At 48.7% G+C, this 20,139-nt stretch overlaps 2 protein-coding genes and 1 non-coding gene across 5 annotated transcripts; 2 read left to right on the top strand and 1 right to left on the bottom strand.

The window, feature by feature from the left end:
• The first annotated feature begins 3,758 nt into the window (after positions 1 to 3,758).
• LOC125114705 (U6 spliceosomal RNA) lies at positions 3,759 to 3,865 on the top strand. The gene has a single exon (XR_007131879.1). It is a non-coding gene; the product is annotated as a U6 spliceosomal RNA (small nuclear RNA).
• Positions 3,866 to 9,479: 5,614 nt separating this feature from the next.
• RPL29 (ribosomal protein L29) lies at positions 9,480 to 11,803 on the top strand. Of its 2 annotated transcripts, none has more exons than XM_047775951.1 (4): positions 9,480 to 9,569; positions 9,978 to 10,022; positions 10,306 to 10,370; positions 11,310 to 11,803. In XM_047775951.1, exons 2-4 carry the CDS (start codon positions 9,986 to 9,988, stop codon positions 11,688 to 11,690), a joined length of 483 nt encoding a protein of 160 aa, XP_047631907.1. In that variant the 5' UTR covers positions 9,480 to 9,569; positions 9,978 to 9,985; the 3' UTR covers positions 11,691 to 11,803. The 2 variants fall into 2 exon arrangements, with proteins under 2 accessions (XP_047631907.1, XP_047631916.1); XM_047775960.1 differs by having other exon boundaries at positions 9,543 to 9,587.
• A 613-nt stretch (positions 11,804 to 12,416) lies between these two features.
• ACY1 (aminoacylase 1) lies at positions 12,417 to 17,396 on the bottom strand. 2 transcript variants are annotated; one of them, XM_047775845.1, is made up of 15 exons: positions 17,167 to 17,393; positions 16,643 to 16,745; positions 15,888 to 15,952; positions 15,693 to 15,797; positions 15,256 to 15,350; positions 14,910 to 14,986; positions 14,730 to 14,819; positions 14,574 to 14,630; positions 14,163 to 14,236; positions 14,037 to 14,086; positions 13,787 to 13,928; positions 13,616 to 13,684; positions 12,907 to 12,986; positions 12,747 to 12,807; positions 12,417 to 12,666 (listed from the first exon to the last, which is right to left on the bottom strand). In XM_047775845.1, the coding sequence occupies exons 2-15, from the start codon at positions 16,734 to 16,736 to the stop codon at positions 12,502 to 12,504; spliced, it is 1,224 nt and encodes a 407-aa protein (XP_047631801.1). In that variant the 5' UTR covers positions 16,737 to 16,745; positions 17,167 to 17,393; the 3' UTR covers positions 12,417 to 12,501. The 2 variants fall into 2 exon arrangements, with proteins under 2 accessions (XP_047631801.1, XP_047631811.1); XM_047775855.1 differs by lacking the exon at positions 15,256 to 15,350 and having other exon boundaries at positions 15,652 to 15,797; positions 17,167 to 17,396.
• Between the last annotated feature and the right edge of the window lie 2,743 nt (positions 17,397 to 20,139).

Genomic DNA, 20,139 nt, shown 5'->3' with positions numbered 1-20,139 from the left:
CAAGGGTCCAGCAACCAGGCACTGGCTACTATCCCTGCCCATTGCCCCCATCTCCCTAGAAGCATGTACATCACCCTATCAAGGGGATGACAGCCTGCACACAAGAGGAATGAGACAGCAAGCATTCAAAAAAGCAGCCCTGGAGTTGCTGTCATGGTTCAGTGGTAATGAACCCAACTAGTATTCATGAGGAGGCAGGTTCTCTCCCTGGCCTCGCTCAGTGGGTTAAGGATTCAGCATTGCCATGAGCTGTGGTGTAAGTCACAGATGAGGCTTGGGTCTGCACTGCTGTGGCTGTGGCTGGCAGCTGTAACTCTGATTTGATCTCTAGCCTTGGAACTTCCATATGCCATGGGTGTAGCCCTAAAAAGATAAAAAAAAATAAATAAAAATAAGCACAGCCCTCATGCCCAAAATAAATAGTAAGCCCTCACAAAATACCCAGGGGCGTGCTTGCATATAAACAGCCCCCCAAGACTACAGTAGTAGTTTTCCCTAAACTTACAAAATAAGAAAAATATAAGCAAAATGAAGAATCTCAGGAACCATTCCCAGTTAAAAAATAGGAGAATTCACCTGAAGGAGCAAACAATGAAACAGGCATCTTCAGTCTAACAGACACTGCTTTCAAAATGGAGATAGTGAAATATTAAAGGAATTGAGTGAATATGAAAGAATTAAGAGCGGATATGAACAGTAATGAAGATTCCTTTAGAAAGGAACCAAAAAATATGAGGAGTCAAGAAGAATTAGAAAATTCATTTGCAGAGATGCAAGCTGAGTTAAAGGCACTGAAGAGCAGAATGAATAATGCAGAGGAATGCATTAGTGACTTGGAAGACAGAATAATGGAAATCACTCAATTAGGACAGCAGACAGAAAACCAAATGAAAAATCATGAAAGCGGAGTTCCGGTCGTGGCGCAGTGGTTAACGAATAGGACTAAGAACCATGAGGTTGCGGGTTCAGTCCCTGCCCTTGCTCAGTGGGTTAACGATCCGGCGTTGCCGTGAGCTGTGGTGTAGGTTGCAGACGCGGCTTGGATCCCGCGTTGCTGTGGCTCTGGCGTAGGCCAGTGGCTACAGCTCCGATTCGACCCCTAGCCTGGGAACCTCCATATGCCTCGGGAGCCCAAGAAATAGCAACAACAACAACAACAAAAGACAAAAAAAAAAGAAAAAAGAGAAATCATGAAAGCAATATAAGAGATTTATGGGATAATATGAAGTGGGCCTATCTATACACAATAGGGATTCATGAAGGAGAAGAAAAAGAAAAGGAGATTGAAAGTATATTTGAAGAAATTATAGCTGAAAACGTTCCAAATCTAAAGGAAACAGGTATCAAGACCCAGGAGGCACAGAGGGCCCCAAACAAGTTGAACCCAAAAAGGCCCACACCAAGACACATTATAATAAAAATGGCAAAACGTAAGATAAAGAGAGGATTCTAAAGGCAGCAAGAGAAAAACAAAATGTTAATTATAAAGGAACTCCCATAAAGCTATCAGCTGATTTCTCTACAGAAACTATAGGCCAGAAGAGAGTGGCAAGATATATTCAAAGCTCTAAAAGGGAAAAATGTGCAGCCTAGAATACTCTACCCAGCAAGAATATCGTTTAAAATACAAGGAGAAATAAAGATTTTCTCCAACAAACAAATACTGAAAGAGTACAGCAATACTAAACCCATTCTAAAAGAAATACTGAAAGGGCTCCTCTATTTTTTTCTTTTTCTTTTTTTTCTTTTTAGGGCTGCACTCTAGGCATGTGGAAGTTCCCAGGCTAGGGGTTGAATCAGAGCTACAGATGCGGGCCTACGCCACAGCCACAGCAAGGCAGGATCCAAGCCACACCTGTGACCTACACCATAGCTCACAGCAATGCTGGATCCCCAATCCACTAAGCAAGGCCAAGGATCAAACCTGCATCCTCATGGATACTAGTTGGATTAATTTCCACTGAATCACAATGGGGACTCCCAGAAAGGGCTCCTCTAAGTAAAAAAGAAGTAAGAAGAAATAGGATGGCGGAAATCACAATTGGAAAGTAATCACGTAAATAAGCCAGAATATAGATCTAAAAGAGAGAAAAAAAAAAAAAAAGCTACTGTAAAAGCGACAATAAACAGAAGTAACAGCAAAAGGATAAACATGAAGATGTTAAAAAAGGACATTAATATCATGAAATGTGGGGACGGAAAATAAGAAAATCTAGACTTTTTTTTTTTTTAGAATGGGTTTGAGCCTATATGACTATCAGGATAAAGCAAGAAGATATAGGAAGGGGTTAACATACTTGAAAAACAGGGAAACCACAAATCAAAACCAGATAATACATTCACAAAAACTAAAAAGAAGAGGACACAAGCATAAAATAAAAGGAAAACATCCAACAACAAAAAAAGAAAGGAATAAAGGAAAAACACAGAATCAACTGGAAAACAAAGTTTAAAATGGCATAAATACATATTTATCAATAATTACTTTAAACGTCAATGGATTGAATGCTCCAATCAAAAGACAGAGGAGAGAGTTCCCATTGTGGCGCAGCAGAAACCAATCCGACTAGGAACCATGAGGTTGCGGGTTCAATCCCTGGCCTTGCTCAGTGGGTTAAGGATCCGGTGTTGCCATGAGCTGTGGTGTAGGTCACAGATGCGGCTCAGATCTGGCACTGCTGTGGCTCCGATTAGACTTCGCCCGGGAACCTCCATGTGCCGCAGGTGTGTCTCTAAAAAGCAAAAAAAAAAAAAAAGGAAAAAAAAAGAAAAAAGAAAGACAGAGTAGCAGACTGGATAAAAAAACAAGAGCCTACAATATGCTGCCTATAAGAGATGCACCTTAGGGCAAAAGACACATACAAATTGAAAGTGAGTGGGTGGAAAAAGATATTTCATGCAAATGGAAAAGACAGGAAAGCAGGAGTTGCAATACTCACATTAGAAAAAATAGACTTTAAAATGAAGGCCATAAAAAAAGACAAAGGACACTATTTAGTGATAAAAGGATCAATTCAAAGAACAGATGTTACACTCATCAATATAGAAGCACCCTATACATACAACAAATACCAACAAACATAAAAGGAGAAATTGATGGGAATACAATAATAGTAAGAGACTTCAACACCCACTCACATTAGTAGACAGATCCTGTGGACAGAAAGGCGGAGTTCCTGTCATGGCTCAGTGATAATGAGCACCTAGTATCCATGAGGATGAAGGTTCAATCCCTGGCCTCTCTCAGTGGGTTAAGGATCTGGCATTGCCATGAGCTGTGGTATAGGTCACAGATGTGGCTCAGATCCCGTGTTGCTGTGGCTGTGGCTGTGGCTGGCAGCTGCAGCTCCAATTCAACCCCTAGCCTAGGAACTTCCATATGCTGTGGGTGCGGCTCTAAAAAGACAAACAAACAAAAAAAGAAAAAAGAAAAGAAAAGAAAGAAAAGAAAATCAATAGGCAACATAGATCCCAAATGACACAATAGAAAAGTTAGACCTAAATGATATTTTCAGGACATTATATCCAAAAAGATCAGAATACACATTCTTTTCAAGTGCAAATGAAACATTCCCAAGGATTAACACACATAATGGGGCACAAAACTAACCTGAAGAAATTTAAGAGCATAGAATTTATTTCAAGTATCTTCTCTGTCCACAACAGCATGAAACTAGAAATCAACCACAGGAAAAGATATGATAAAAAAAAAAAGTCTATATGGAGACTAAACAACATGCTAATAAAAAACCAATGGGGTGCTCACTTTGGCAGCACATATACTAAAACTGGAATGATACAGAGAAAATTAGCATGGCCCCTGCACAAGGATGACATGCAAATTTGTGAAATGTTCCATATTTTTAAACAGTATGGAAATACCTCAGAAAACTAAATATAGAACTACCTTATGACCCAGCAATCCCACTCCTGGGTATATATCCAGACAAAACTTTCAGTGAAAAAGATACATATACCTGTATGTTCATCACAGCACTATTCACAATAGCCAATACATAGAAACAAACTAAATACCCACTGAGAGATGAATGGATTAGGAAGATGTGGTACACATACAATGGAATACTACTCAGCCATTAAAAAGGGCAAAATAATGCCATTTGCAGCAACATGGATGAAACTAGTGACTCTCATACTGAGTGAAGTAAGTCAGAAAGAGAAAGACAGCCCCCATATGATATCACTTATATAAGGAGCTTAAAATATGACACAAATGATCTATCTACAAAACAAAAATGATCATGGACATGTAGGACAGGCTCATGCTTGCCAGGGAGGAGGGGGAGAGGGTGGGATGGATTGGGAGTCTGGTGTTAGTAGATGAAAACTGTTGCATTTGGAGTGGACTGGCAATGAGATCCTGTTGTAGAGCAAAGGGAACTATATATCTAATCACATGATGGAACATGATGGCGGATAATGTGAGAAAAAGAATGTATATATATTTATATTTGGGTCACTTTGCTGTACAGTGACAGAAGACTAAATCAATCATAATAAAAAAAATTTTTATTTATTATTTTGTCTTTTGAGGGCCGCACCCGTGGCATATGGAGGTTCCCAGACTAGGGATCTAATCAGAGCTGTAGGCACTGGCCTATGCCAGAGCCACAGCAACACCACATCCGAGCTGCGTCTATGACCTACACCACAGCTCAAGGCAATGACGGACCCTTTAACCCACTGGGCGAGGCCAGGGATTGAACCTGCAACCTCATGGTTCCTAGTTGGATTCATTAACCACTGAGCCACGACAGGAATTCCCCCTAAAATTTTTTTAAGTAAAAAAAAAAACAAAAAAAAACAATGGGTCAATGAGGAAATCAAAAGGGAAATTCAAAAATACCTTGAGACAAATGATAATGAAAACACAACCATTCAAAATCTATGGGATGCTAGCCAAGACATGGAAACAACCTAAATGTCCATCAACATGGAGGAGTGGATAGAGAAGATGTGGTACATACACACAGCGGAATGTTACTCAGCCATTAAAAGGAAAGAAATAACGGCATTTGCAGCAACATGGATGGACCTAGAAATTATCATGCTAAGTGAAGTCAGTCATGCTAAGTGAAGTCCAATGTCAAATGCTATCACTTATATGTGGAATCTAGGAAAAGGACGCAACGAACTTTGCAGAACAGATACTGACTCACAGACTGAAAAACGTATGGTTTCCAAATGACATGTTGTGGGGTAGGGGGATGCACTGAGGGTTTGCTATGGAAATGCTGTAAAATTTGGTTGTGATAATTGTTGTATACCTATAAATGTAATAAAATTCATTAAGTAATTTAAAAAAACCCAAAATCTATGGCATGCAGCAAAAGCAGTTCTTAGAGGGAAGTTCACAGAGATACAGGCTTTCCTCAAAAAAGAAGAAAAATCTCAAGTCAACAATTTAAACTACCACCTAAAGGAGTTCCTGTAGTGGCTCAGTGGGTAATGAATCCGACTAGGAACCATGAAGTTCGATCCTCAAGCTCAGTGGGTTAAGGATCCAGCATTGCCGTGAGCTGTAGTGTAAGTCACAGACGAAGCTCAGATCCTGCCTTGCTGTGGCTGTGGCGTAGGCCAGTGGCTACAGCTCCAATTAGACCCCTAGCCTGGGAACCTCCATGTGCCGCAGGTGCGGCCCTAGAAAAGACAAAAAGACTAAATAAATAAATAAATAAACTACCACCTAAAAAAATTAGAAAAAGAACAAACAAACCTAAAGTCAGCAGAAGGAAGGAAATCATAAAGATCAGAGAGGAAATCAATAAAATAGAGATTTCAAAAAATAATAGAAAAAAATCAGGAGTTCCCATCAGTGGCGCAACAGAAATGAATCCAACTGTAAACCATGAGGTTGCAGGTTCGATCCCTGGCCTCACTCAGTGGGTTAAGGATCTGGCATTGCTGTGACCTGTGGTGTAGGTCGCAGAGGCAGCTTGGATCTGGTGTTGCTGTGGCTGTGGTGTAGGCTGGCAGGTGTAGCTCCAATTTGACCCCTAGCCTGGGAACTTCCATATGTCACAGTTGTGGCCCTAAAAAGAAAAAAAGAATTACCCAGAAGTTCCCATTGAGGTTCAGCAGGTTAAGAATCTGACCAGTATCCATGAGGATGAGGGTTTGATCCCTGGCCTCACTCAGTGGGTTAAGGATCCAGCGTTGCTGTGAGTTGTGGCATAGGTCACAAATGTGCCTCAGATCTGATGTTGCTGTGGCTGTGGTATAGGCCAGCAGCTGTACCCCTGATTTGACCCCTAGCCTGGGAACCTGCACATACCACTTGTGTGGCCCTAAAAAGACAAAATAAAAAATAAAAAACAAAAACAAAAGACAACCTACAAATGGGAGAAAATAGTTTCCAAAGATGCAACCAACAAGGACCTAATCTCCAAAATATACAAACAACTCATACAACTCAGCAGCAGAAAAACAACCCAACTGAATAATGGGCAGCAGACCTAAACAGACATTTCTCCAAAGAAGACATACAGATAGCCAACAGGCACATGCAAATATATGCAACATTGCTAATTATTAGAGAAATGCAAATCAAAACTACAATGAGGTACCACTTCACACAGGTTAGAACGGCCATCATTAGTAAGTCTACAAATAACAAATGCTGGAAAGGGTGTGGAGAAAAGGGAATCCTCCTACACAGTGTGGGAATGTAAATTGGTACAACCACTATGCAAAACAGTATGGGGGTATCTCAATAAACTAAACAGAAAACTACCACATGACCCAGCAATCCCATTCCTGGGCATATATCCGGCCAAAACCTTCATTGAAAGAGATACATGCACCATTATGTTCATTGCAGCACTATTCACAATAGCCAAGACATGGCAACAACCTACATAAATGTCCATCGAGGAATCCCCTTCCTGGCTCAGCGAACCCGACTAGGATCCATGAGGATGTGGGTTTGATCCCTGGCCTCACTCAGTGGGTTAAGGATCCAGTGTTGCTGTGGTGTAGGTCGCAGACTCAGCTTGGATCCAGTGTTGCTGCGGCTGTGGTGCAGGCCAGCAACTGCAGCTCCAATTCGACCCCTAGCCTGGGAACTTCCATGTGCTCTAGGTGCAGCTCTAAAACGCAAAAATAAATAAATACATAAATGTCCATTAACAGATGAATGGATTAAGAAGATATGGTACATACACACAATGGAATACTACTCAGCCACAAAAAAGAATAAAATAATGCCACTTGTAGCAACATGGATGGAACTAGAGACTCATACTAAATGAAGTAAGTCAGAAAGAGGAATACAAATTCCATATGATATCATTTATATCTGGAATCTAATAAATCACACAAATGAACTGTCTACAGAAAAGAAACAAACTTATGGACATGGAGAACAGACTTGTGGTTGTCAAGTATGGGGAGGGAGTGGGATGGACTGGGCGTTTGGGGTTAGTAGATGCAAACCATTGCCTTTGGAATGGATAAGCAATGAGATCCTCCTGTATAGCACAAGAAACTATATCTAATCACTTGTGATGGAATGTGATGCAGAAAAAGAATGTATATATATATGTATAACTTTGCTGTACAGTAGAAATTGACAGAACAGTGTAAATCAACTCTAATTTAAAAAATTCAGGGCGTTCCTGTCGTGGCGCAGTGGTTAACGAATCCGACTAGGAACCATGAGGTTGCGGGTTCAGTCCCTGCCCTTGCTCAGTGGGTTAACGATCCGGCGTTGCCGTGAGCTGTGGTGTAGGTTGCAGACGCGGCTCGGATCCCGCGTTGCTGTGGCTCTGGCGTAGGCCGGTGGCTACAGTTCCGATTCAACCCCTAGCCTGGGAACCTCCATATGCCGCGGGAGCGGCCCAAGAAATAGCAACAATAACAACAACAACAAAAAGACAAAAAAAAAATTCAAAAAAACCCACAAACATAACTAGAGTCTAGGAAAGTTCTATGAAGGAAGCAAACAGAATGAGAGGACAAAGAGTAACTGGAGAGATGCAGCAGAGGGTCTCTACTTTATTTTTTAATTTTTATTTTTGTCTTTTTTGCCATTTCTTGGGCTTCTCCCGTGGCATATGGAGGTTCCCAGGTTAGAGGTCTAATCGGAGCTGTAGCCACCTGCCTATGCCAGAGCCACAGCGGAATCCGAACTGCATCTGTGACCTACACCACAGTTCACCGCAACGCCAGATCCTTAACCCACTGAGCAAGGCAAGGGATCGAACCTGAAACCTCATGGTTCCCAGTTGGATCTGTTAACCACTCAGCCACGATGGGAACTCTGAGGGTCTCTACTTTAGATAGGGCAGCCTAGAGAGGCCTCTCCAAGCAAGCACACCATCCAAAGAGCAAGGAGAAGGTGGTTCAGGAGGAACAGAAAGCAAGTACAAAGGCCCTGAAGTAGGAACAGGTATTTGTGCTTGGCAGCAAAGAAAGAGGTCCATGGGTTTGCAGAGAAGTAAATGATAAGGAGAACACTGCCAAGGTTAGAGGCAGTAAAGAATTTATTTGCAGTGCAAAGGGAAGCCTTTGCAGACTTTAAGTGACCAGATCTGATTTGTATCTTAAAAAGTACCCTCAGGGCCCCACTGCTCTGTGGAAAATGTATGGGTAAGAGGTGAAGAGGGCAATAGAGTTATTAGGAGGCAACGTTTACTCATCTTGGATGTCAACAGGCATATCACATTTAATGCATCTTAAAAGAAACATCTAGGAGGGGGTGGGAATGAAAAAATTAAAAAGAAAATAAACAGAAATATCTCCATCATTGGCGCCCTCAAAACAAAGCAACAAGACACCTGCCCCTTCCCCACTCTCCCCTATTTCTGTAAACAGCACTATCATTCATCTACTTATTCAAGCCCAAAACTTAGAGCTACACTGGCCTTCTTCCTCTTCCTCATCTTTTGCATCCCAAGCCCAGTCTAATCTCTTTCCTTATCCACTGCTAAATCCCCACTGCCTCCGCACCCGCCTCGACTCCAGGGGCCATTACTGCCCTGTGATGTGTTGCACCAGACTCCCCACAACTCTCCCTCCTCTCCTCTGCTCCCTACAGTCCATTCTCCACACAGTACCCTGAGTTGCTTTTTTCTTTTTTTGGCTGCACCCACGGCATGCGGAAGTTCCCAGGCCAGGGCTCGAACCCACGCCACAGCAGGGACCTGGACCACAGCAGTGACAACGCCGGACCTTTACACCCTGAGCCACCAGAGAATTCCGCCAGAGGTGCTTTCTAAGAATACAAATCTCCTAGCACTCCCCTCCTAACATGTATTCCTCAGCGACTTTCTTTGCGTTCAGGACATTTAATGAGACCTGGGACCCAAGTCCAGGAAGAAAAGAAGGAAAAAGGAGAGGGGCGGGTAAAACCTGAAGGAGCGAGGCCAACGCCGAAGCACCGCCTTCGCATCAGACTTGTACCCTGCCGAGTTTAGGAACCTATTTTCACGGCGCCGGGGGAAGCTTTTTCAGTAGTACCTTCCTGCCGCGACGACCCTATTTCCCGTGCTGCATCGCGGCCTTTCTTTCTCTTCCGGCCCCAGGCGCTTCGGGATCGGCCGAGCCGGGTGAGCACTAGGCGCACGGTATCCAAAGCCATCCTTGATTCCCGGTTGGCGGCGGGGCGCGAGGCCTAGGGGAGGGCAGGGAGACTCTCTGCATGGCTGTGGGGAGCAGAGGCCGCGGGGCAGGGGTGGTGCTCGTGGATTCTTAAGGGGAGAATGAGAGGGAGAGAACTCGGATTTGGGAAAGCGCCACCTTTGGCGGCGCGGGGAGCGGGGGGCAGCGTTGGTTTCAGTCGGGGTGGCTCCTGGCGTTGGGTCGTGGAGAATGAATCGAGGCGGGTGGAGGCCGCAAATGCAAGGCATCTGTGCTGCAGCCGGATTCTAGCTTCTGGCCACACGTTCTAGATCAGGGCGGCAGAGGTAGGCCCGGCCTAGCGACCCCCTGCTCTGATCTCGGCTCTCCTCCTTTAGGTGCAGACATGGCGAAGTCCAAGAACCACACCACGCATAATCAGTGTAAGTTCTCCTGGCCCAGCCTTCATCCAATGCTCCATATCCTGGCAAGGATTAGGGAGATCGGGCAGGGAAAGTGGGTACATTTCTACTGTGGCTTGGGGTTGTAGGTTTGAAAGCCAGGGATCTACTTGAGATGACTACAGTGCTTTGCATTCATTCATAAGGGTTTTTTTAAATAGATCTAAAGTAATAGGGAGTGAGAGTCTCCCAGGCTTGCCAGCTGGGGTAGTGGTCTTATTGGGGGAAATCTATTTTGTTGACCTAATGCTTTACTTCTCCACAGCCCGAAAATGGCACAGAAACGGCATCAAGAAACCCCGATCACAACGATATGAATCTCTTAAGGGGGTGAGTTTGTGCTCGGAATCACACAGAAGTGTGTCTGTCTGGCTCCATTTGCACAGTCAGGATCTTTCATGTAGGCTTTGCTGGCTTCAGCCCCTGCCTGAGTGCTATTATTATTAAGTGTCCTTTATCTTACTTGGCCTACCAAAGCCCACAATTTTTCTCTGCCTAGCCAGCTTTTGCCTGGACTTCATGCTCTGCCAGGCCCATAGTAAAGCTTTGCCTGACCTTTACTGGGCCAGGGTATAACCCCCTAGGCAAGTGTAACCTGCCTTCTGAGGGCAGGTTGTCTTATCTCCCTGGCTTAAGAGCTTTTCAAGGGAAGGGATGCCCTTGCCTGTGTGTACCCAGTACCTTGTAAGTTTTACATTGCTCATTGACCAGCCATATGACCTTGATCTGATCCAGTGTAGGTCAGTGCAGTGGTTTGCAGTGTCCCTTCCCATGCTAGGGATTTCTCAGGATTAGCATAGAAGACTGAGGCTGTAGGGTGGGAGCAGAAAGATTGAGCCCTGGTCCTGGTTTGTTGTCTCCCCTGTACCCTTGGTCTCTGGTTCTGCCTTGTTTTGCTGTGAATCTCTTCTATTAACTTTGGTGCTTAATAGTTTTCGGGGGGGGGGGGTTGGTCCTGAGGGGGTTTCCGAAAAAACTCAGCAAAAATCCTGCTGTAGGAATTTGTTTTTTGCTTCTGTATGTGCATTTGAGCTCTGCTGGGCTCTGGGCATGTAGCTCTGAAAAATGTGCTCTGTGTATGGCTTTTGGGTTGGTGGTACATGTTTCTCTGCAGGTAGTTTCTAAGGCACAGTATTGCTGCATTTAAGGTTAACTTGATGCTGTCTAAGCTCCCAGTAGACTTTGGCAGTAGGCCTCAGTCGGAGCCTGAATGATTTGGAGGCCCCTACATGCTGTACTTAACCCACCTGTACCTTTCCCATCTTCCAGGTGGACCCCAAGTTCCTGCGGAATATGCGCTTTGCTAAGAAGCACAACAAGAAGGGCCTAAAGAAGATGCAGGCCAACAACGCCAAGGCCATGAGTGCACGTGCTGAAGCTATCAAGGCTCTTGTAAAACCCAAGGAGGTCAAGCCTAACATCCCAAAGGGTGGTAGCCGCAAGCTCAGTCGACTTGCGTACATTGCTCACCCCAAACTTGGGAAACGTGCTCGTGCTCGCATCGCCAAGGGCCTCAGGTTCTGCCGGCCAAAGTCCCAGGCCAAGGCTCAGTCCAAGGCCAAGGCCACAGCTGGAGGTACAGCTGCAGCTCCAGTTCCTCCAGCCTCGGCTCCCAAAGGTGCCCAGGCCCCCACAAAAGCTCCACAATAGAGGTGTTTATCTGCCAATGTGAGGACAGAAGGACTGGTGTGATCCCTGGGCTGCTGTCTATATGGGGCTGGTGTCCTGTGTTTGTACAAATAAACCTCCCTCAGGATCTGTCAGTCAGCCTCTGCCTGTGATCTCAGGGCTAGAACTTGGGTTCAGGTGGGGTTGGTCCCTTCGTTTTGTGTGGGAATAGATTTTAGCCTTCCCTGGATGATGGTGTGTGGCAAATAGGGCCCTGGAGTGCAAGGGGACCTAGTAGATGAGAAGAGTCACGGAGGCAAAGCTTGTTAGACAGGGCAGGCTGATGAGTACAGGGAGGAACCCCATACATCCTTGTCAGGTCCTGAAGCTGACCTGGTGTGCCTGGCCAGCATCACTGCTCTAGATTGTATAGTCCCCCAATTATAGGGGGCCTGGGGAGATGCAGTGGTGGCACTGCTTTACTTGCATGACTGCTTGATTCTTCTGTGCTCCACAGATGAGCTGCTTCACCTTCACTGTCTTAATCTTCAGAGCAGCAAGTGAAGTACTGTTGCTCATCACACTAAATCCTCAAAACCAGTCTTGAGCATGGTATAATCCACCCTTGGGTCCTGGGGAGGCTCAAAAAGTTGCTCTTAATTATGCTGGGGCAGCAGGTATAACCCATGGTGTATGTATGGTCCTCATCTCTGAAGTATGAGTCAAGTCTACCTTTGAACTCCTATTCCATAAACATCTTGCTGTTAGTACTTCAGAAGTGGGCCCTGTCCACACAGACTTTATTGTTGGGCAGGAGGGAAGAGGGGTCCTTAGCACTGGAAAGCGCTGGAGCTCAGCTTTCACTGGGCAGTGCGGGCACGCTGGCCAAGGCAGACAGCAGCTGAGTGTATATGTCAACTCCACGAAGAAACACGGCCTCATGCAGCCGCTCATCATGGTCATGGAGCAGCACTGGTGTGTGGTTCATGGGTGAGAAGCCCAGAGCCGGAACCCCCGCCTGCGGGGGTAAGGGGGAGCTGTTGGGGAAGGCCAGCACCCAGGACCACCCCAGCGCCCACCCTAGTGCAAATAGCTCACCGCACGAATATAGCGGCCATCAGTGGAAGCAGGGCAGATCTCTAGCTCTAGGGCAAGTTTCCTGCAGAGGGAATACCGACCATGGTGTGTGTGGAGGCAGGGAGGGGAGAGGCAAAGGAAAGGTAGAAGGGGGGAGAGGAGGGCTGGCCAGTATGCTCACATATCCTTGAAGACCCCACTAAATGCTGCCCACCAGGGGTCTGAGTCATCAGTAGATGTCACTTGTGTCTCCGTCCACTTCTGCAGGGAGAAGGATGACAGGGTCAGGACAGGGCCTGGGTGTCTTGCCCTAGTTTTCATAGGTGGTCTCTTACTAACACCATGCACATGTGCATGCGCGCACAAACACACACACACACACATACCTACCCAGACCTCCAGCTGCCCAGCCCAGTGACAGACCCTCAAAAGCCACACATCTGGGATCTTCTGCCCTCCATTAACTTCCCATCCCTTCCTTAGAGCCTAGCCCAAGTGGCCCTTCCGCAGGATGGTGCTCCCAGATCTCTCAAAAGTGGTCAAATACCCAAATTACAAGCTCTCACAGTAGAAGGTCAACCCTTTCCTGGACCACATGCATTCATATTACATAAAAGTAATATATACCCTTGATTCATGTCTATTCCTTCCTTCATGCTATAAGGACTATGAGGGCAAGAACTCATCTAATTTCACTCCCTAGTATTCCCCAGCACCAACAGCAGCCTCTACAACTAATGCTTGTTGGTGAATAAAACATGTCTCTCACAGCCAAAGAAATGCCTGGACGCACGTAGGCACAGCAAGCGTACACTCCTACAGTGCCACACTCAGCAAGCCCAGGCTCCCCAGCTTTCACAGCTTTCCCAACATAAATCCCCAGTCCATACCTGAACAAACTCAAAGGTGACCCCCTCGCCAGCTGCCTGGCACCAACTCTGCAGCTGCTCCTCGAAAGCCTGCAAGAAGGGAGATAAGCTCACCTTTCAGGCTCTCCCTGAGCCTCTAGGACAGAGCTGGGGACCCAGGCCCCCTCCTCCAAACCCAGGTGGAGGTGGCACCTTCAGGTCCACATCTGGTGCTATGCGGAAGTCAAAGCAGGCACTCATAGTGGCAGGAACCACGTTATAGGCCACGCCACCCTCTAGCATAGTCAGGTTCACGGAGGTCACAGCCCCCGGCTTCAGCTGGTTTGACTGCAGCCTGGGGGCAGCAGCATCAAGGGGAAAGAGCAAAAAAGAAGGTGGCTGAGCCTCCCTCCTCTTTTACATTGCCTCCCAGAGCCCCACACCCTTTCCCAGGCTGCCTCACCTCTGCTTCTCCTTCTCCCGAAAAGCCAGGATAGAGTTGATGACCTTGTGCTAGGAGTGTGACACTGCATGTGAGAATGGCCCCAGGACAGAGAACTCCGCAACTTCCTCCCCATGAACCACATACCAGCTTCTCTGCTGCTGTGTCCTCAATGAAGCGCGAGCCATGCCCTGGCTTCCCAGTGCTCGTGACCCTTAGCCCTGGGAAATGCAGAGGGAAGGGGGAGTCTTCAGCATTTGGAGGATTGGAAAAGCGACCAGTCCTGGGGTGAACCTAGGTCTTCCCTTCATTCCTCTGGCAGGCTCTGCCCACCACCACCCCCAGAACACATGATGTACAGCTGGTATCTGCCCATGGTTAGGGCCTCCCTTAGAAGCTCAGGAAAGAGGTGTCTATGTAGGAAGGGGCTGGGAGGCAGAGGCCCTGGGTTCAAGGCCTACTCAGGCCCCTATCTGCTGGAACCCTTGGCAGGCCCTCTCTCCCTTCTGGCCTAGTTTCTCATCTGCACAATGACCACTCTACCAAGGGCATACTCACACCAGGGGCTCCGCTCACTGTAAAAGACAGTGAAGGCATCAGTGGGGCTGGCTAGGCCTGAGGAGGGAAAGCGGGTTCAGAGGGTGGAGCGGCCCAGCCACTACTGGCTACCTCCTTATCCCCTGCTGCCACTCAGTGGCCTGCCAACCTGCTCACCTTCATCCAGGGCAAAGCCAGCCCTTAGGGCCTGGAACTCGGGCCGCTTCACAAAGAGCTCCATGCCTTGGTGACCTCCAACCTCCTCATCTATAAAAGCAGCAGGGATGTGAGATGAGGCGGGTACCCCTAACACACTCTCCCCATCTGTGAAGGTGCCCCTCCTCAAGCTACTCCTACCTGGCACAAAGGTCATGTGGATGGTTCTGGGGAAATGGTGGCCCTCAACCTTCAGCCTCCTCACAGCCTCCAGGTACCTGAGGGGCAGTGAGAGGGTATAGGCTAGGTGCTGGGGGAGCCATCAGTGCTTGAGCAAGTAGGCTGGAGCCTTGGGTCCTGCTCTGCCACAGCCTAGCAGGTGACTCCAGAAAGTCTCTGTCCTTGTGTCCTGGCAATGGTCATGCTAAGAATTCCCACTCAAGGTAAGAGGTCAAGATGTTCCTCGGCCTTGAGGTTCTCCAATCGTACCTGGGTCCTGGGTCAATCCAACAGGCCAGTGGGGAAACTGGGAATGAAGGAAACTCACTGGATGCTGACACACTTCATGTCCTGGGCGCCCCTGCCATAGATGTAGCCATCTGCATCCTTGAAGCCCTCAAAGGGGTCATGACTCCAATGCTCCTGGGGGCAGGGGCAGGGCCAGGAAGAGGGACCCAAGCCCCAAATGTAGTCATTAATCCACTCTGCTCAACTGTGGCCCTGCTTGGGAGCAGGTGCCTTAGGAGCCCACCACAGGCTGAAGAGGACAATCGATAGCCACCCCTCTCTCTGCCTTCCAACCTCCACCACCCCCTCTCCCCCATGCCACCCCTGGCGTGGAATGGCTAATGGACAGAGGCTACTTGAGTGGAGTAAAATCCTATGAGGTTGAAAGTCCAGCACCATGGGCTCCCTGGAGTCAAATGAGAGGGGTCTGCATCACCTTTGTCCCCAAGGGCTGTTCCATCCCTGCCACACACACACCTTGAAGACAGGCACCACATCTGTGTGGGAGTTGAGCAAGATGGAGGAGAGTGTGGGGTTGGTGCCCGGCCAGGTCAGCACGGTCACCACATGGCCAGGTACCACCTGGAGAGGGCCAGGAGGAGAGGTGGTCAGTGCAGGGTGAGGAGCTGCCCAGGGCCCGACTCCGCTCTCCACGCAGGGCCGCAGGCTCACCTCCACTTTCTGACAGCCCAGGCCCAGCTGGCGGGCTCTCTCCTCAAGGAAGGCCACAGCAGCCCCTGGGGACACAGAGAGCCTCACTGCTTCTTCTGTCTCCCCACACCTCCCAGGCATAACTGGTGGAACATCCAGAGAGAGGAGCAGACCCCTGCCTCAACACAATTCCACATCCCTCAGAGACATTTGCATTCTGTCCCCAAGGAAGAAGACATTTTTGGCCAGTGACCCTTTGTGGAAGGCCAGATGGGAAGTCCAGGGTGAAAAGCAGGTGTCATCGTCACCTTCCTTAAAGATGGGGAAATTAGCTCAGAGACATGAGGCTCACACTGCCTCCCAGCTGGTAAATCACAGACCAGGGGATAGGGATCGGGCCCAGGTACACAGTTCCCAGCCATCAAGCTTGATTCCTTAAGGGCCATGGCCTCTGTTCAGCCCCAGTAGGCCTCATGGAGCCTCTTCTTCCCTCGCTGCCCCAGTCTCCCCTCCTCCACCCCAAGTCCTGGAGATTGAGGTGAAGCTGTTCCTTATTTAACCATCAGGAGTAACTTTTGGAGCAGCACAGCCTCCAGGGAAACTCCCTCCACAGCCAGGAGGGGCTGCTGAGCAGTCTGTTGACCTAGGGAATGGCTAGAGAGGTGGGGAGACGCCATTCGAGGCTGCAGATCTAGCTCAGGTGGGTGATAGAGGTTGACTCCTGGTTTAGAGCACAGTCCCCGCCCCTGAGGCCCCACCACAGGCCGCGTTCTCACCGTAGTCGGGCTCAGGCTGGACGGTGCGGATGCGCAGGTACTGACGGAAGAGCGTCACGGATGGGTGCTCGCCCTCGCGACCCTTGCTGGCCATGGCGCTGCCCTGCCGTGGTGAGGTGGGGGCAAAGCGAGCGGCTACTTACCCTGCTCCGCCGCTGAGGCCAATGGACTCCATCTGCACGCAGCCCCTCCCCAGAGAGGTACCCCGATCGTCCCACAGGGAGAGGACACCCTGTCTCGAAGCCCCACCCGCCGTCATAGAGCTCCCATTCTTTTTCTGGAGCTGTGCTGGCCACTTTCAAAACACATTTCCTTATTTAATCCCCTAAAGAGCTCCATGAAGTTCGTGTCTCTGCCCACGATACAGGGGTAAAAGCTAAGAGGTTCAGAGACAGCTAGAGAGTAGCTGAGCCAGGTTTGGACCCAGATATTGACTCCCCCCCCCGCCCCCCTCAAAAAAAATTATCCGGGTAGCCTGGATTTCAATCTAGGGAACCCCTCTACCGCTGTCCAGGGCGCCGCACCTCGCTCTCTTCCGATCTCGAACCCGCGCTTGCCTCTCAGCACCCGCCTGGGGACTCTCGGTGGAATTCGGGGTCTTTTAAGGTCTTAGGCTCAGAATTGCCCAGGTCCGCCCACCACGTGGCCGGACTCGAATAGCGGGGCGGGACCGAAGACTGCGAATCAGGGCCGCTCTAGTAGCTAAGGCCCACTCAGCGCGGGCGTCTCTGCCCGCCCCAGTTTCCAGCCTGGGCCAGTTACCCGAGGATCAGACTCAGGAGCCCGCCCCTGTGGCAGTTGCCACCCCCGCCAGCTCCGCCTCGCCCTCCCCCCGCAGGCTCATTCCGGCCCAACAGGCCCCGCCCTTGGCCCTAGGCAGCTGGTTTCGTCCCCTGCTACTTCCCGATAGTGCCCGAAGGGAGGAGGGCCGGCACTGACCCGAAACTTTGCAGCTGCCCTCTTGCTCTAGGGGTGCAGCCCTGCAAAGTCGTGCTGGGGCTGGCCAAAAACTCCTTTCCGCGAGTTTCTACCTCGCCCCTCTTCACGCCTCAGCAACTCAGGGGCCGCCTCCCTGACTGCCTCTGCCCCCCTGTGTGGAGAGGCGGTGGATTATTGGTTAATATCTGTGAGCTTTATGGGGCTGGCCCGTGTACCCGCAGGATTCTGTCCCTGGCAGGGCACAGAGCAGACAGCAAGCCAGGAATGAAGGATAAATGGGCATGTATATGATTGTGCTACTGTGTGGGCAAATCTAAGTGTGTATCAGTGGGGGACTGTATATGACAATGTGAGATGGTGATTGGCTGTGACAGAGGATGGCACCGTGAGAGGATGTAATCGTGACATTGTGTGACAGAATGGGAGGTGGGAAACTGCACAAAAGCAAACATGTGGCACATTCTTGGTTGACCCTGGGCCAGGCTCTCTGGCACTTCTGCAGCCACCAGAGAGGGAAGATAAGAGGCACAGGTGTCCCACTGGCCACTCACAGTTATAATGTGTCCAGCTGCCCTTTGTACATTTCCAGAGGCTGAATCAGCTTGGGGAGGGGTGCGTTGAAGACTTCAACCTCTGGGCACAGAGGAGGCAGGCTGGGAGGGGAGGGTAAGGGCTCATCCAGCCCTCCTGGGGTTTAAGTCTAGGCTGCTGACCTATACATTCCTAGGCGCAAGCAAGCTTGGTGGTTCAAAAACAATCTATTTTGGGGGCCCAGGGCAGGCTACCCCAAAATGTGTCTCAATGGCATTTTTTTATGGCTGCACCCACAGCATATGGAAGTTAGTTCCTGGGCCAGGGACTGAACCTGTGCCGCCACAGAGACAACAGCAGATCCTTAACCCACTGTGCCACAGTGTGAACTCCCTCAAGAGCACGTTGATTATTTTGAATTAAAGTTACTTAGGAAATGTCCAATGCAAGAGGCACATTCTGACCCTCCTTTCTGTCTCCCTGAAAGCAGGGAATAAATCTCTCATGCAAAAGTTATACTTCTTTCATGTGGAGTGTACCTTATTAATCCAGAGATAGGGAATTCAGGCTAAGCCTGTTTGCACAAATCTTTTTTATTCACCCTTTTTTTGGCCGCACCTGTGGCAGGCCAAGGATCTAAGCCTAGGCCAGGGATTGAATCTGAGCTGGAGCTGTGACCTATGCCACAGCTGCAGCAACGGTGGTTCTTTAACCCACTGCACAGGGCAGGGGATAAAACCAGCGCCTCCCTGGAGGCAAGCTGGATCATTAACCCACTGCACCACACTGCAAACTCCAAACCCCTTGTTACTTTACCACCTTCAAGCCCAAACTGTTTATATTCTTTACTAATCGAGCATCCAAAATACAAGTTTTCAGGAGTTCCTGCTGTGGCACAGTGGGTTAAGAATATGCAGTGGCTTGGGTTGCTGTGGCGGTGTGGGTTCGATCCCAGGCTCAGGGCAGTGGGTTAAAGGATCCAGAGTTGTTGCAGCTGGGGGTAGGTCACAGCTTTGGCTTGGAGTCAATCGCTAGTCCCAGGAACTTCCACTTGCTACAAGTGCAACCAAACCAAACCAAACCAAAACAGGAGTTCCTGTTGTGGCACAGCGGAAACAAATCCGACTAGGAACCATGAGGTTGTGGGTTTGATCCCTGGCCTCGTTGAGGGGGTTAAAGATGTGGTGTTGCTGTGAGCTGTGGTGTAGGTTGCCAACACGGCTCGGATCCTGCGTTGCTGTGGCTGTGGTGTAGGCCAGCAGCTGTAGCTCTTATTGAACCCCCAGCCTGGGATCCTCCATATGCTGCGAGTACGGCCCTAAAAAGCAAAACAGAAGTTTCTTTGTTCTGTCGAGCCCTCACAAATTTATTGTTTCTTTGTCTAACAAGTATAAAAGCTGGCTGCTCTGTCCACTTCGTAGGTCTCATCTCTATAAGACCTTGCACTAGGTTAAAATTTGCTTCTCTTCCTCCTGTTAATCTGTTTTGTGTAATTTTTTTTTTTTTTTGGCCACCATATGGAGTTCCTGGGCCAGGGGCCAGGGATCAGATCCAAGCCGCAGTTGTGACCTATACCACAGGTGTAGCACTGCTTGATCCCTTAACCCATTGTGCCGGGCTGGGGATTGAACCCGCCTTCTGGTGCTGCAGAGGTGCCACTGATCCCCTTGTACCATGGCAGGAACTCCTGTTTTGTGTTAATTTTATCGCTAGTCTAGCGGAAAGAATTCAGGAGGGGTACCGGAAGAAACACCACCCCCACCCCTACACTATGTTACTTTTTAAACCACATTCCCCACACTATGCTACTTTTTAAACCACATTCCCTGTCCCCACCTTTACACATCATGCTCACTGGCCATAGGTTCTGCATTCCTGGCTCACTCAGCTCAGCTGCCAAACCCTGGATTTTCCACCAGTCCCAGTGGTCAGTCACCACTCCTGTGTGATCAAGTGCTCTGCTTATCCAGACTTATTTCATTCCATCCTAAAACCACTTTCCTGAGCTAGGTGTTACCATCATGCCC

The sequence above is a fragment of the Phacochoerus africanus genome, chromosome 1 (genome assembly GCF_016906955.1).
Source record: "Phacochoerus africanus isolate WHEZ1 chromosome 1, ROS_Pafr_v1, whole genome shotgun sequence".
Taxonomy (NCBI): domain Eukaryota; kingdom Metazoa; phylum Chordata; class Mammalia; order Artiodactyla; family Suidae; genus Phacochoerus; species Phacochoerus africanus.
The sequence above is the reverse complement of the archived record's forward strand: the minus strand, read 5'-3'. Positions and strand labels throughout refer to the sequence as shown.

Coding starts and splice junctions, on each gene's coding strand:
- RPL29 (XM_047775951.1), top strand. CDS start 9,986: ATGGCGAAGTCCAAGAACCACACCACGCATAATCAGT. Junction 10,023..10,305: donor CCACACCACGCATAATCAGT/GTAAGTTCTCCT, acceptor ACTTCTCCACAG/CCCGAAAATGGCACAGAAAC. Junction 10,371..11,309: donor GATATGAATCTCTTAAGGGG/GTGAGTTTGTGC, acceptor CCCATCTTCCAG/GTGGACCCCAAGTTCCTGCG.
- ACY1 (XM_047775845.1), bottom strand. CDS start 16,736: ATGGCCAGCAAGGGTCGCGAGGGCGAGCACCCATCCGTGACGCTCTTC. Junction 15,953..16,642: donor CCAGCCTGAGCCCGACTACG/GTGAGAACGCGG, acceptor CTGTGTCCCCAG/GGGCTGCTGTGGCCTTCCTT. Junction 13,685..13,786: donor CACCAGATGTGGACCTGAAG/GTGCCACCTCCA, acceptor CCCTTCTTGCAG/GCTTTCGAGGAGCAGCTGCA.